General features: G+C 42.8%; 1 protein-coding gene across 4 annotated transcripts in view; it reads left to right on the forward strand.

Moving 5' to 3' along the window:
- Window positions 1-15638, forward strand: part of LOC138284105 (transient receptor potential cation channel subfamily M member 7-like) — a 1183984-nt gene that overhangs the window by 416478 nt on the left and 751868 nt on the right. For 3 of the 4 annotated variants that reach the window (XM_069222537.1, XM_069222536.1, XM_069222538.1), the window contains exons 6-9: window positions 706-830; window positions 938-1109; window positions 2915-3089; window positions 3306-3429. In XM_069222537.1, coding sequence (XP_069078638.1) covers window positions 706-830; window positions 938-1109; window positions 2915-3089; window positions 3306-3429 — 596 coding nt within the window. Of the gene's footprint in view, window positions 1-705; window positions 831-937; window positions 1110-2914; window positions 3094-3305; window positions 3430-15638 lie in introns of those variants that run through there. The other variant, XM_069222541.1, reaches the window with a different exon arrangement.

A 15638-nucleotide genomic window follows, 5' to 3' on the forward strand; every position in this document is an offset into this window, starting at 1 on the left:
CTATGCTAATGTGTTTCTAAATTGAACCCCACCCCCTTCAGAGCCTCCGTCTCTTCAGCTGAAGGCTGACTGCCCTTCACACGGGCTGAATAAAAATACAAAATGTTGAAAACGTTTAATTCTTTGTACATGTATTATATTTACATGTGATGGTGGGGCAACTCCCCAATGCCCTAATGGTGGTACCACCCCTGTACATACCAATGAATTGGGTCATGTTTATGATGTTTGAAAACATGAAATATTGGTCAGCTATTTGGAACTGAACAGGATTGATTTTTCTTTTGAGTTTAGCCCTCATCATTAAGTGAGTAAGTCACTGTTTACAAAAGTCTATACTTTTTTGGGACTCATCCTGCGCCTGTATATCTTATGGGTTCGAATGCAAGAGTTGAGGCTGTAATATTTGTTACGCAAAGTAGTTTTACAGAAACACATTGCGGGGCCAGCAAGGCTATAGGGCCCCAGGTAACCTACTCTCCGTAACGTAAGAGGCCCAGGTCACCTTCCGTCTCATTACAACTGCATAGTATTGTAAAGGTGGGTGCTTTTCTCAGTAAGTTTAAAGGACTGATATGGAGCCTACTCGTGCTCATCCAGAAAATATTGTTGTTGAATGTATTTAATGCATTTACCCCTAGTTATGGGATATTAATTTGGTTCTGAAGTTACTCTGCAAATAATGTGCCTTCTGTCTGCGAATAGGTGCTGCAAAACATGTTGGAGATGCCCTTAACGAACACGCTTCCAAATTGTCCCGCACAGTTTGCACGATCGGAATAGCTCCATGGGGAGTCGTCGAAAACCGGAATGATTTAATTGGCAGAAATGTAAGATGAATATTCCACTGCTTTTCTAAATTCCTCTTTTTATTTATTTTATTATGTTTTTACTCCAGGGCCAGATATTTTATTCTGATGGCATGTATTTTACACAGGTTGTTGCGCCCTACCAAACCCTGCTAAAACCGCTGAGCAAACTTAGCATCTTGAACAATGTTCACTCACATTTCCTTCTCGTTGATGATGGCACAGTGGGCAAGTATGGAGCAGAAGTCAATCTACGGAGAACTCTGGAAAAAACAATCAGTCTGCAACAAATACATGCAAGTAAGTTCATGACTGGGTCACGGGTGGCATTTTTTGAATTGTTCAAATGTATGGTCTGTCCTGAAGTAGTCCTCCGTTTTCAAAGTATTCTCACTCAAGTATAATTGGATAAAATGTGTCTTAAAGCCAATTTTATTCTAGCATTATGCAATAATGTGCAAAAAGTGAAATGGTTTGCAGTCTTGGGGAGTAGTAACTTTTAGCGAGAGAGGCAGTGAGTACTTCCATTATTTGAACGCCACACAGACATTGAGCATCATTCATAATTAGCCTTCATGTTAACATTTCAGGTTAATTTCACAAATATTCTGAAGACTGATGGTCCGGCACTGTCAGCATCCTAATAATGCCTAATCAGAAGAAAAGGATCATATTATTCCGTTTTTTTTTTCATTTCCGTTACGTTTTTTTACGTCCAATGAAGACAGGTGAAAAATTCTATTGTCAGTGGAACGCCCCGTCGTAAGAGAAATGTGCATTCTGTAACATTCCTCAACAAATTATGACTCAAAGACGTTTGTGATAAGTTATCAGGGGAGACAGAATCTAAATATGTAGACCTAAATGTTTATTAGTAATGCTACAGGAAATTGATTTTCCCAATTATATCTCTCATACAACTTGTAGAAAAAAGTTTACTTGGTTCACTACTTAGCAGCACAGTTAGGGAAACAGGTGTTGCAGTACGTCTGTCTCCATTACGACTTTACCAACCAAGGTCACAAGACAGATTGATGCTGATACAATTTCTAAACGAATTCAGCAAATATCATTTGCAATGTGTATGGACATGAGAAGGACAACCTGGCTTCACCTATTTCTCGATGGAATGCATGCACTGTTAAGATTGTAACTTGAAGAACCTCAGTTTCCTTATCGTAGGCGCTATTTACACTATTGCCTGCTTCACACGCTGTTAGGAAACCTTTCACTCCTTATCTTTACATAACGTTTGACGCTGGACCACCACAGATAAAAAAAAAAGTTACAGTAGTTTCATCTAGTCATTTGTTATTCTGTTAGTCTCCTTAGTCAGCAAACATTTCTGGAGTCTGTGAGTGCAATTGGTATTTCGTCCATGTACTCCTCAAATAAAGCATGTTTGTGGATATCCCTATATGATGTTGATCTCTTCCACTATGCCTTGCTTTAATAATTTTACTGCAGCTAGTGATACATTCTCTATGAAAATATCAAAATGTATTCACTGTGTCACTTATTATGACTGTCCATTCCCAAAATGAGTAGTAATATGCAGATTGTAGTGCTTTCTCACCGTTGCTGCATGTACTGTAACTACTGGGCATTTTCCACTGGGAATTTGATGAATTTCTACCTACTGAAATTAGTCTGGGGGAATTTGTGGGGGTCCGATTTTTAATGCCCCCATTAAATTCCAGATGTGGCAAAGACTATATGACTCTGTAAAAAAAACTATTTCTCAAATACTGGAATTCTGGGGGAACTCAAATATATTGCCTACTATGCCAACACAAATCAAGAAAATATTGAAGCCACGATCAAAAGAAGACTTCATAAGCCTAGTTAAAAAAGATGATAGAAATATTTTACAAGGTGCTTTCCTGGTCAATGGCTGATTTCATACCTCTCGCAACTGTGTGCTTGTCCATATTTCTACAGTAAACAAAGATCTATCTGTTGTCCCATTTGGGACCTGAATTATTGCTGACAAAATGTGGCAGCCTCTCTACAATGGTCTCAACATGCGTTCATACCTCTTTGCTTTTCTGCGAGACTCATAGAACTTATTGAACACATTTTGAGCTCTATGATTGTTACTTTAGGAATTGGCCAAGGTGTGCCAGTGGTGGCGCTCGTAGTTGAAGGTGGCCCTGGCGTTATCCTGACTGTACTGGAGTACCTGCAACAAAGCCCCCCGGTACCAGTTGTAGTGTGCGAGGGTACTGGCAGAGCTGCAGACCTGCTGGCATCTCTACACAAGCAGACCGGAGAAGGAGGGTAAGCAACACATGTTTCACTACATTGGGCATAGTCCAATACCAGTGTTTTCTAGCATGATAAAGGTTTTCAATGCATGGTATTCGAGTCCCTGCTTCAGGTTTCTTTCAAAAGCATTTGCTAAAGGACATTAAATCAACGACAGAGAACTAGCCTGTTTTTAAGGTTGTGATGTCTAAATTAAAACACGTGTGTTTCAAATATCTGTATTTTCAGAGCTCTCCCAGAAGAAGCAGAATTTTCAGTCTTTTCAAGAATCAAAAATACTTTTAACTTTAGCCAGCGAGAGGCAGCTCATTTGTTTCACACCTTGATGGAATGCATGAAAAGCAAGGGACTGGTAAGTGCACATTGTGAGAAATGGAATGTGTCAAGGTGTTTTTGATTGGCTGTGACTCAAATGCAGAAAATGCCAACAACTTGTAATCATCTCTACACAGTGGCGCTGGAACAGTTTTCAGTGTGAGGGTGCTGCTATCCATCTTACATCACTGAACTCATAAAAAAATCGAAGCATCACGCCCATTCGTGGTACAGTATAGTATGTAGCTAGAGGAGCATTTTGGAGCACATCGTCACAAATATATTATTAAAACATGGTGTGCTACCACGCTGTCCCTTTCATACAGCACCTTTCCATTGGAATGCCCACTATAATTAACAAGCATTTGAACTGCAATAGTCTTGTGTTTGCTCGAGTTAGAGCTCTTAGTGTTGTAAATTACTGACTGGACTTTTCTTGCCACACAGACTGAAAATAACAAGAGAAGGAGAGCGAGGGCTAGCTGGCCCTGGAAAAGCCCCCCTCTGCTGTTGGTTTATGTTCACAGAGGGAGCTGGTTGGGAGGAGGGACTGAACACACACCCACAGTGTAAGACAGACAGGCAAATACTAAACAAAAAAAGTCCCTTACAGAAGAGATAAATAAGACATAGCGTAATTCTACAGTACTTTGTGCTGCTCCCAAGGAGAAAAAGGCAGGACAAAGAGGCAAGCAAGGATTTTTAAAGGACACTGGAACCAACAAATTAAATCACTTGAACCCACAGCATAAGTATACTTAAAAGTATACAACACGTCGAATGTGAACACTCAACCTAAAAAGGCATACTGTATTTACTGATGAAACTATATGGCACACACTATAAAATGAAGAAAACAGGTTTCAGTAAATATTTGTCATTTGTGCATTCACAAGTAGTGTCTTTATTTGTTTTAACCCTATTAAAATATTAATTTCCATTACATTTCAGGATTACAAAAAAGTGCTTCATTTGTGCTTTCTTGTCTGCTGATGTATTTTGAAATATTTGCAAAGTTCATATATAGGTATTTAAGTTTTGTTGTGTTAGGAAAAAATGAAATCCTGCAGCCTTTCATTTCTCACCAGCAAAATTGGCACATAGTGCATTTTACAAAATCCTCTCAATATGAAGTCAGAGAAAGAAAAGTAAGCATCCATTTCCTTAGTAAAAAAAAGACAGCAATTTGACAGAAGACACCCTAGCATTTCACCTCTGTCTTTGAACGTAGCATGGTTATTTTGGGGGCGCTACAGCATAGACATCAATTCATCGAAATGCCAGGAGTAGCAGAAGTGACATCACAAGCCCTTTGACCTCCACTTTCTCTCTCACACACACACTAATATGTACAAATTCATACTTACATACTCTCACATAAACACACCCACACACACCACATACATTTGAAAGCATTTTTTACTTACCTTAACTGCCATCCACCTCGGAGACTAGGGGTCATAAAGGAAGTGTCGAAGTGCTGAATGACGCCCATGTGTTGCAGCAACCCCGCTCCCCGCACTCCTACTTCCAGTTGTACAATGAGCTTGGGCAACCCAGCATAACTTTTGAGTGAAATCTAACCTCGATACAAAAAAGTCCTGAAACGTTTGTTAGATTTCCCACAGGTCTCTGATTGATGATCAGTCTGAAAACTGATACAATGTGAAACTGTAAATGGGGGTAATGTGTTATCCTGGGTCCCGATGGAACTTTTAGCTATTCTGTGGGGGCACACTCATCCAGTTAGTGTCAAACTATAAATAAGATGCTTTTAATTACTATAACATCATGCTCTGCATTTTTCACAGTTGGTTGGAAGTGGCCTGCACACTGTACTTGCAAAACTTGAAATTATCTAAAAACCAATTGTGGCCAATTTTATGCACAAGTATGAGGCGCACTGCAGCCTGTACAACATCAACTGTTTGTTTCTACTTCTTTGTCTGACTTTGCATGCTGAGTGCAGCCACTGCCTGGAGAAGGAGGATGTGGTCCACAGCTCCCTGCCCTGCCGGCCTGCTGCAATTTTTATGACCTTCTCTCGACCCCTCCGCAGTTAGTCAAGGTCCATTGCTGGGAGCTGCCTGGAGGCAGAAGCCTGAGCCTAGGTCTGAGTACTGGGTCCAGGGGGCCCCACCGAGCTTGGACGTAACGGCCCGCCTGCCAGCCTAAAGACAGGTTAGAAGGGCCGGTCAGGTGAATTTGCGATGCTGTACGAGGGAGAGAAAGCTGCCAATCTGCCTTCTTGATTCAACTGCAGTTGAGGGAGCCGAAGGAGCGGAGCAGTGTGCATCCCCGCCCCTTTGTGCGGTGCAGGGCCTCTGGGGGAGCAATGAAGTGGAGCAGAGCAGCAGCGGCTCAGAGACAGGGGGGTGTTTACCTCTACCCAGCCGATGGAGCAGCTAATGTTAACTTAGCCTCAACCCCCACCCCCAATGCGTTAGGCGATCCTGAAGGGGATTGGGGCCAAGTGGTAGGAGGCGTAACCATGGGCTACAAGATTTGAGATATTGTGAGAGCTCACTCCAACAGACACTGTCTACCCCTTACTGTCACCCCTCATCATTAAATTCTCCCTTCAAACCCCCCTGAGAGACATTTTGCTATTGTATTCATTATTCAGTGAAGCGTACGGTGTGCACCCAACCCCTTTGTGTCTTGTGTCTCACAGGACACCTTCCTGCTAGGAGTGGGGAGACGGCGCTAGTTGCTTGTGGAGTAGACAGCTGGATAACCTAAATGCCCTGATCTAAAGAGTTCAATCCAAGAAAGATAATAATTTTACAATGTGTTAGTGCAAGGAAGTGATCGACAAACTGATGCAACAACCTGCTCACTTACTGGAAATGGTTGGGGAAATAAGAAATACATCAAATGTATCAAAACCCAGCAAAGATCAACCACCCAAAGTAGTGATTAAGAGCACAAGAAACATTTCCAGCAACTGGGAGCATAATTTACATGAGACGGCACAGAATGCAGCATCAACCAGTCCAGCCATTCACAAGGAAATAAGAAAGGCATTCAAAGCTAACACAATCAATCAAAGGGGTACTGAGTATCCTAAGGATTCAAGTGATCAGGAGTCCAGGCACAGCTCTATGGCTACCCAATGTACATCATCCAGCATTCTAGCACCTTCCAATATGACGAAGTGGGAAAGAAAGTGTGCAAGGAAAGTTAGAAACCGGGACAATCTGGCGAGAATGATGAAAAGGCAAACCTATGAAAGGACCCACAACCGGGGTCCTGGCCCCATAGCGACAAGCACCATGCAAGCTGAAGTGGATATAGAGAACCCTGGTTCTAGCAAGAGCTAGAACCTGCTGGACCCCCACAGTCTGTCATGGATGAAGTGGACCAGCATGAGATCAGGGGTGAAGCTAAGAGCAACCCTGTAGTCGATATCAAGGATCAAAAGGCTGAAATTAGACCGGCAAATTACATATTCAAACAGAGGTGTGTTATCGCCAGCACCTCGGGAGGCCCTAAAAAGGCTGCAAGCTTTGGGGATAATATAGTTAAGATCCCTACCCCACAGAAATATGCAGCGCCCAATGCCTCAGACAGCCTTACATCTGAAACGAGCCTTGAACGAAAGTTGTCGGCCAGGCTTTGTCCCAGCGCACCCCGTTCTGGGCCAGGTGAGCAAGGGTAAGCTGCCATTATCGACCTGCCTAAATGCCTAGAAGGCCAGGGGCAGAGAGAAACCCAACAAGAGAAGATGACATGTAATACAGTGCCATCCTGCGCCACCCTGAGCTCGAGAGGATAATAGTGTTGGGATGCTAAGGAAAGAGAGCATAGGATTCCGCGAGGCACCACGTTTTTCTGCAGCCGGTTTAGCAACCACGGTTGTAGCCAATCACAGGAGAAGCTGGTACAGTAAGCAATGCCATTTCATGTCCAAGGGGGCAACATCGAAGCAAGCGTTAGATCATCCAATGAAGAAAGCAAAAACTCCCCAGGAATGTTTGCAGAAAATGCCTGCACACTCACTGAACATCTTGGTCCTAAGGCAAGCTTACTGTGGATTTCAGAGTTCAGTTCTAGGGGAACATATGATATTCTAAATCTAACAAACGTCCTAAAGTTAATCAATGGCCTGCCGGGCCTTACGTGAGTGGAGTCCCAAGACATTTTATCCATCAAATTTTATGTGCCTTGACGCAAGCAAGTATTGGAACCCATACTGGTCACATTCAATTCATCACTTATTCAACAACTCCTTGCAGGCCATGATTTTGGCTTGAAGAGTTGGGGTATAAAAATAGCACACTTTCAGGAGGATCGCTATCCCCCTCTACTCCTGGCTCAAGATCAGTCTGCTAGTGAGAGTGGAACTCTCACCCCAACCCTCCTGAAATGAAAAGCAGTGCAACAGGTCCCCTCAGTCTTGAAAGGTACAGTGGGCTGGTCATCCTCCAAGGGAATCTCTGGGCTGGCTGATGATCCAAACAACAAACGCCTATGTGGAGGAAGGCCCAGAAGTAAGAGTAGTAACTAAATCAGATGAAACAGATAACTGGAGCTGGCTTTTATCTGCCCTATCAGCGGCACGCTATGTTGACCGCTATGTAGACTGAAAAGAGAAACCCCTGGGACGCTGCGTGACAAAGCATGACATTCTGAGTATTTGCACCTGGAATCTGGGAGGCCTTCAGAAAATTGAAGACACATCGCTGTCAGAATATTTCAATAAGTTTGATATTATAGCTGTACAGGAGACATGGGCACAATTCAGCATTCCTTTAAGTGGGTTCATTGAATACAATGGGTTGGCATATAAAAGTAGCATATATGGAAGAGCAAAATGTGGGCTAATGACCTATGTGAATTCTAAAATTATTGCAAAGGTCACAATACTAGATATTAATGAGCCATGGCTACTGGCACTTCGCCTGGAAGAATGGGATAAGCAGCTGACCACCCCTCTGGTCCTGGTTAATATATATATTATCCCAAGAGAAAAAACAGTAATGGTTGACAAACTGAGCAACCTACTCTTGGAGTCGAAAGGTGACCCATGTTGGCAAATGTGGTAATCAATGCCAACTTCCACCTAAAAGATACAAATGACAATGGTGATGAAACGCTATATGCATTGCCTGCCCTAAGCCATCCCCCATGTAGAAGACAAGACAACCTTGGGGAAAAAAAAAACCTGTGAGGGCCTGTGAACCAGCCATGCTGACAATACTAAATGGCCACCTTCAAGGGTATATCCAACCATCCTGAACAAGGTCCTCTGACAAGACGATCTCCCAACTTGATTACACCATGATAAGCGCCAGTTTGTTTAGCAGAGTATTTGACATTAATATCGATCTGAGGCCCAAGAATGATCCCCATCCACAAAACATTCGGTTAAGTGCCAATGCAACTGTTCTGGACTGCATCTGGATACTGCAGGTAGATGCACATACCAAGAATCTAAAATGCCTCCATTGGAGTCTGCAGAACATTTGGCACCTGGTAAGTGAGGCGGTGGGAATTTTGAAAGCAGCTTTAGCAATCGAGCAGAACCCAATGAAGACATGGGAATTTCTTTCTGAAAGTTTAGCAGCAAGGTACGTGGCCACCAGCTCCGACATTGGTATAAACAATAAGCATAATAGGATCAATATCTGGCTGAAAACAGTCCGTCTTATTAGATCTCGGATCAACAAAACCCTCCGCCAGTTGCAGCACTCTCCGCAGAAACCTGCATTGTTAAAGTTCCTTCAGCTCAACTGCAGAAGACCAAGAGAGACCTGACTGTACCAGAAAGGAAAATCTGAAGCGCTACGGGCCAAGTGTTGGAAATTGTGTCTCTAGTTGGCAGAGTTATGCACCCTGCCCAAGTAGGGACCACAGTCCTAGTCAGGGTAAGTCACAACACAACCTAAATTATCCTGTGCTCACCCTCCGGTAGCTTGGCACAGAGCATGCAGGCTTAACTTAGAAGGCAATGTGTAAAGTATTTGGTCAATAGCTCCTACAGTAAAATAGTACAAACACCACAAAAAGTACTCCACACCAGTTTAGAAAAATAGATAATAATTATCTGAATAAAAGAAGACCAAAACAACAAAAATCCAATATGCACAAGTCAAGATATCACTTTTTAAAGGTTTAGATGAGTCTCAATCCTTAAGAATAAGTGGTTGTATTCTTTTAGGACACAGTATCTGTTGTGCGTCAAAAATAACAACGCAGAGCACTTGTTGGGGGAAGAGTCCTTTCAGCAGAGTCAGGGGCCAGCAGGCAGAAGGGCAACAAGCAGGAGAGCTTCCAGAAAAGCAGTCCAGATGAGTTGTTTGGGCAGCAGGGCAGTCTCTCCGACAGAGCCCAGTTGTAGGTCCAGAAGTGTCTGATTTGAGGCGGTCACAGACCCAGTATATATACCACAATGTGCTTTTGAAGTGGAGGAAAACATTAGAGTGGTTTTGCAATGCACCCGTTCCCCTTTCAACCCAGTCCTGTCTGCCAGGAGATTTGTGTTGGGCGATATCTGTCCTTTATGTGCGGTCAGGTCACAAGGCTTTGAAGTGTGAGAGCCCCTCCACACTTCCTGCCCAGGAAAGACCCATCAGTATGCAGATGAATGCAGATGCAGCTGAATGTCCTGTATTTATGGTTGTCTGTCTGAAATGCACAAGGGGAGCTGTCAACCAGCACAGACCAGACGTGGATTGGAGATAGGCTGTAAGGCACAGAGAACAGTAAGTGCAGAAAAATGCCTGCTTTTCTAAAAGTGGCAAAAATCCAACTTCACCAGTAAGCAGGATTTCTCACTACCATTCTAACCATACCAAACATGACAATGTCACTCCTCTCAGATCAGAAATTATCACTTAAAAGTATATAAGGGAATCCCCAATGCTGCCCTATGAGACGAGCAGACTTCACAATAGTGAAAAACGACTTTAGGTGTTTTTCATTACGGAGGCATGTAAAACTTAAAAATACATGTCCTGCTTTTACTTACATAGTACCCTTCTCTAAAGACTTCCTAGTGACTACCTTAGGGGTGACATATCTGTAATAAAAGGGGATTTTAAGGCTTTGCAATTAGTTGTAAATGCTAAGTCGAAGTGGCAGTGAAACTGCACAGACAGGCCTTACAATGGCAGGCCCGAGACATGGTTAAGGGATTACGTATGTGGGGCCAAAACCAGTGCTGCAGGCCCACTGGTAGCATTTAAGTTGCAGTCCCTGGGCACACATAGTGCACTTTGCTAGGGACTTAAAAGTATGTTAAATATGCCAATTGGGTATGAGCCAATGGTACCATGTTTTAGGGAGAGAGCACATGCACTTTAGCACTGGGTAGCAGTGATAAAGTGCCCTAAAGCCAACAAAAATTAGGTCAGAAAAAGAGGAGGAAGAAGGCAAAAAGTTTGGGGTGACCCTTCAGAGAGGGCCTTTTTCCAACACTAAGCTTCTATATTCTTCAAAACTAAATGACCATAGGAAATGTTAGAAGCTAATTAACGAGCTCATTAAGAGCCCAGGGTAGCAAACAGCACTAATATAAGTGAGGAAGAATGGGTGAAATTCTTAAGTGTATCATAAAGGAAGTACGGATGCTTCTTCCTCCCTGGGTCCCTGTATGGGTTCATCCAATATGGCACATATTAATAGCAATAGTGATTCAGACATTTTAGAATACCCAACTACGATGCTGGTAAAAATTGAGAACCTGCGTACCAACTGAGCGCCTGGCCTCAATGCAATACCACCAGCCCTCTTGAAAGAAAACATTATGACCTTTAGGAGGCTTTCTGACGTCAATGCTCAATCATAAAATGCTGACTGAAAGCATCCCAAAAAGCTGGAGAGGGTCAGTTATTCATCCCAGGCCGGAGAGCTGCATCCCCAAGTAATTACCAACTTATAGCGCTGCTCGATGTGAACCTCAAGTATTTCTCAACCGTACTCCTGCAAGATCTTTTGGAGTGGGCAACAGAGGCTAGAAGGCTGCTGATGAACCAAACGGGGTTCACCAAAAAGCAGGGGACTCTTTCTAACCTGATGGCCGTGGGCCTCATTATAAAAAGGGAGAGTGATACCCGCGCACTGCTGCTTGTGTTTTGTGTGCTTTAAGGTGGCCTTTGACCATGTCTCCAATGATAAGCTTTGGGAAAGGTTACAATTTTGGTGAATCCCATCAAAGCTTCTAAGGCCAATTCAGGTCCTATGTACAAAAACCTGGGTGAAGATCAAGGTAGGGGACGGCATCGTCTGTCCAGAGAAGTCAGCACCACGCTCGGGTTAAAGCAGGGACGTGCATTAGCACCACTTTTGTTCAACTTATTTATTTCAGATCTACCACTGTTCCTTGTCGAAGTGGTGTCGCACGCAGCGAGTCTTGGCAGCCAACTGTTGTGTAACATTCTATACGCAGATGATCTTCTATTGTTAAGCAATACCTGAGTAGGTTTACAAAGACTAATCGACAGGCTTGTGGAGTACTCAGCCAACAACCAGCTGGAAATCAATATTAAAAAGACCAAAGTCATACCCCTAAATCACCAGATTTCCAAACATGGGAAATGGTATCTCAGTGGGTCCATGATTGATGAAACAGCAGCATACACATACTTAGGGCTCAAACTGGACTAAAGGGGTTCCTTTGCCCCGCACAAAAAAAGGCCATCGTAGTTAAAACAGATGCACTAAACCTTGCTTTCTCTGATTTAAGGAAAAACCTGTGGGGGCATAATCTAAAGTCATTGATCACAGTGAAAAAATCAATAGTGATTTCCACCAGATATTACAGAGGGGGAGATAATGCTAGGGGAGGATGCTGACTTCCTGGAGAAGCTCATATTACGAACATATAAATGGGTGTTTCAGATACCAAAGCCTGCCTCCCCTGTCCTAATAGGACTTGAGTTCTCCCTGGTAAAACTGTCACTAGCCAGACAAGGGGTTTTTGTTAGATGCCATCATTGATTAATGAGTGCTCCCGAAGATACAATAGCTTATCTTGCCCTGTTGGAAATCAATCTTCAAAGGGAGACAAGTGATTTTGCCAAGTACCTTCAGAACAATATAGAGAATTATGATCTTTTAGGTTTATGGCAACTGAACATGAGTAATTCGGTCTTCCATAAAACCTTGAACAAATGCATCCAGCAGAATGCCGCCTGGAGGATAAAATATTAGCAAAACGAGCACATGGATGGCTAGAGATAAATCCTTATGAAACTTGCAAGGAACAACCCTACTTCTATGAAGCACTTTCACTGACCATTAAGGAGGAACTTATGAAAATACGATTTGGGCTCCTTCTATCTTTAGATATTACACCCAAATGGCAGAAGAAGGGTCAACTGGAAGACAAACTGTTCTGCCTGTGCCAACGGGTGAATGAAACATTCACGCACATACTTTATATCCTGTTACTAGTACATCAAAGGGCCTTGTTGTGCAAAGAGTTTTTAGCCTTGGGAGTAAGAACCTGCAGGCTAGCAGCTATTGAGGCCCTAAACCCACAAAACCTTATGTTGAGGATTCAACTGATGCAGTTTTTAGCAATCTTTAACAATCGGATACCAGCCTTCTAAATGTCAGTGTTACCTATGGTTCGGAGAAGGGCATTTGCCAATGGGACTCTAGAAGGCTTCTGTTTTCACCACGGGTCGCTAGGGGCCAAATAAGAGAATCATTAGCCCCTATCCCAACGTTGCTGTGAACCACTCAAATGGGTGGCCTGCTAGGGGAAGGGCACGAGGAATACTGTCCCCTATCTCGACTATTTTGGTCTGTTTAGCCTCAGCCAGCCACACTCCTTGTTTTGGAGTGTTACATGGCCCTACAAACTTACTGTAGTTGCTGTTTACAGTTAATGCATATTTTACTTCCCTTGTTTGTCAGTTTAAGATTTTTCTTCTTGTCAGAGCAACTTGTCACTCTGGCAGGGCTGGTTAACTAAAGTCAGCTTCTTCACACTTACACCTACAGGAATAGAATTAGCCTTCGTGCTTTTGTGTACAGCTCGCTCGTTGAGGTATGCACAACGCAGATTGAGATGATGGCTTTTTATAGCATACATGGTTAGTTATTAGACTATTTGCACATGCCCATGTATGCCCCACTCCTTGCGCCTGGCATATATTACATTTTTAACTGTCCGCACAATGTTTATACAATGCTCTCAAAGGCTTAGCTCATTGAACTCACATTGTTAATTTTTCTACTATTAGACTTTGCACAGTGTATCTTTTTGCACGATGAGCTTGCGCTTTGCACGCTTTATGCTTTTCACTGCTCACATAATGCACTTTCTGTAAGACTTTGTGTTTAGCCAGGTTGAAATAGGCTTGGCTTACTGATCTCCCATTGTTTAATTTTGCTATTTTTAGGTCGAGCGTGCAAGTGCTTTGACCGCTTTGTAAGTATTGCGGGCTTTTTACTATGAACATCTCACGCCCATCACTTTCATTCATTCCTGGGCTCGCCTTTCATAAATCACTTGATGTCATTGATAAATGCTTTACGTTTGTCCCACCTTGAGGCTGTTTTTGTCACGCCTTGCAGGCTCCCCTTGTTACATAGATAATTTTACAATTGCTGATATACTTCCGCGTGGACGAACTATTTCTTTTGTCTCTCCCCTCAGGGCTGCATGGTGGCCACAGTGCTATCAACGCCAACAGGCACAAAAGCGTGAACTCGATCAGCAGTATTGAGCGCTGGTCACATTGTTCACAGTTACCTAATCATAGTCATTTGTTGTAGCTCTCCCCTCAAAACACTTGAAATTGGTAAATTCTTTACGTAAAACAGATATCCTCAAAGTGAATGTGGCTCTCCCGTCACAGTGGGAGAGCCGATACTGAAATATTCATTGCACTCGGAAAACTCGCCCCATAATGCTTAGCAGGGCATTACTTTTACCAAACGTTTTTGCCCATAATTGAGCATGTGGTGGTCCTAGCACAATGGGATCACCACAAAAACATTCAACACAACACACTCTTCCTGTCTAGGGCATCTCTCCACACTAGGTTAGTCTAGACCCCAAAATAATAACCCCTCCCACCATTCAGTGTCTTTTTAAGCGCGCTCATGGCTGGACATTTGTTTTACAGCTGGGAATAACTTGTGTTTTAAGGGCCTTGTTTGTAATATCATTGCTACAGTCCTGCTACTCCTGAAAATGAGTAATGTACTATTTCCTCTAGGGGTTAAATATATGGTTATGGTTACATTGCATTATTTATTGCAATTATCTTTTTGTGTGGTTATGCCCTCTAGGAGCTAACTATATAGTTTCAGGAACACTTTCTGATAAATGATATTTTTATTGTGGTGTCATCTAGGGGCTGTTCTAAGCATTACATTCAGATCAACATGCTAAAATATTTGTGGGACGGAAACTTACCCCATAATGCTTTGCAGGGCATTACTTTTACGAAACGTTTGGGCTCATAACTCAGCCTGTGGTGGCCCTAGAACAATGGGACTACCTTCAAAATGCTGTGAAACGTTTGGGCTCATAACTCAGCCTGTGGTGGCCCTAGAACAATGGGACTACCTTCAAAATGCTGTGTCTACATCATCTCTGGATCCCCACACTGTTAGTCGGTACCTCAAAAGAATCTCTCCCACCATTCATTGTCATTTAAGCTTTCTCATGGCTACAACGTTTGTTTTACAGCTGGGAGTAGTTTTGTTTTAAAGGCTTTGTTTTTAGTATCATTGCAGTAGGCCTACTTACCCTAAAAATGCCGTCTAGGGGTTGAGTATATGGTTACACTGCATTACTTCCTCCTGTTTTATTGATGGGGTTATGTGTTCTAGGGGCTAACAATATGGTTACATGACCATGCTTCTTACAAATGCTATTTTTGTCATTGCGTCCTCTAGGGGCTGTTTTGAGCACTACAGTCTTATGCCAAAAGTTTATTTCTGATAAAGGTTTATCTGATAAGTGTATATGTTTTAATAATCTCTCCTTATTACAATTATGACCATAATTCAGGCCCACATAACATCCTTATTGCACTATGACTTTTTGAACACTCTTCCTATGCTTGGGTGACCCTTCTAGTTTATTTTTCCTTGGGGACTGCCTTGTCTTTTTTGGGGGAATTGTTAGGCAGCCAGCGGTGGTGAAAATGGTTTTCTATTGGAATTAGCATGGCAGATTTAAATGAGGATGCTAAATGGCAACATTTCCATTTTTTGCTGCAGATAAAGGAAGAAGGTATATGAAAGTGCTTTATATGTAGGGCCACTCACATTATATGG

The sequence above is a fragment of the Pleurodeles waltl genome, chromosome 3_1, assembly GCF_031143425.1.
Source record: "Pleurodeles waltl isolate 20211129_DDA chromosome 3_1, aPleWal1.hap1.20221129, whole genome shotgun sequence".
Classification (NCBI taxonomy): Eukaryota; Metazoa; Chordata; class Amphibia; order Caudata; family Salamandridae; genus Pleurodeles; species Pleurodeles waltl.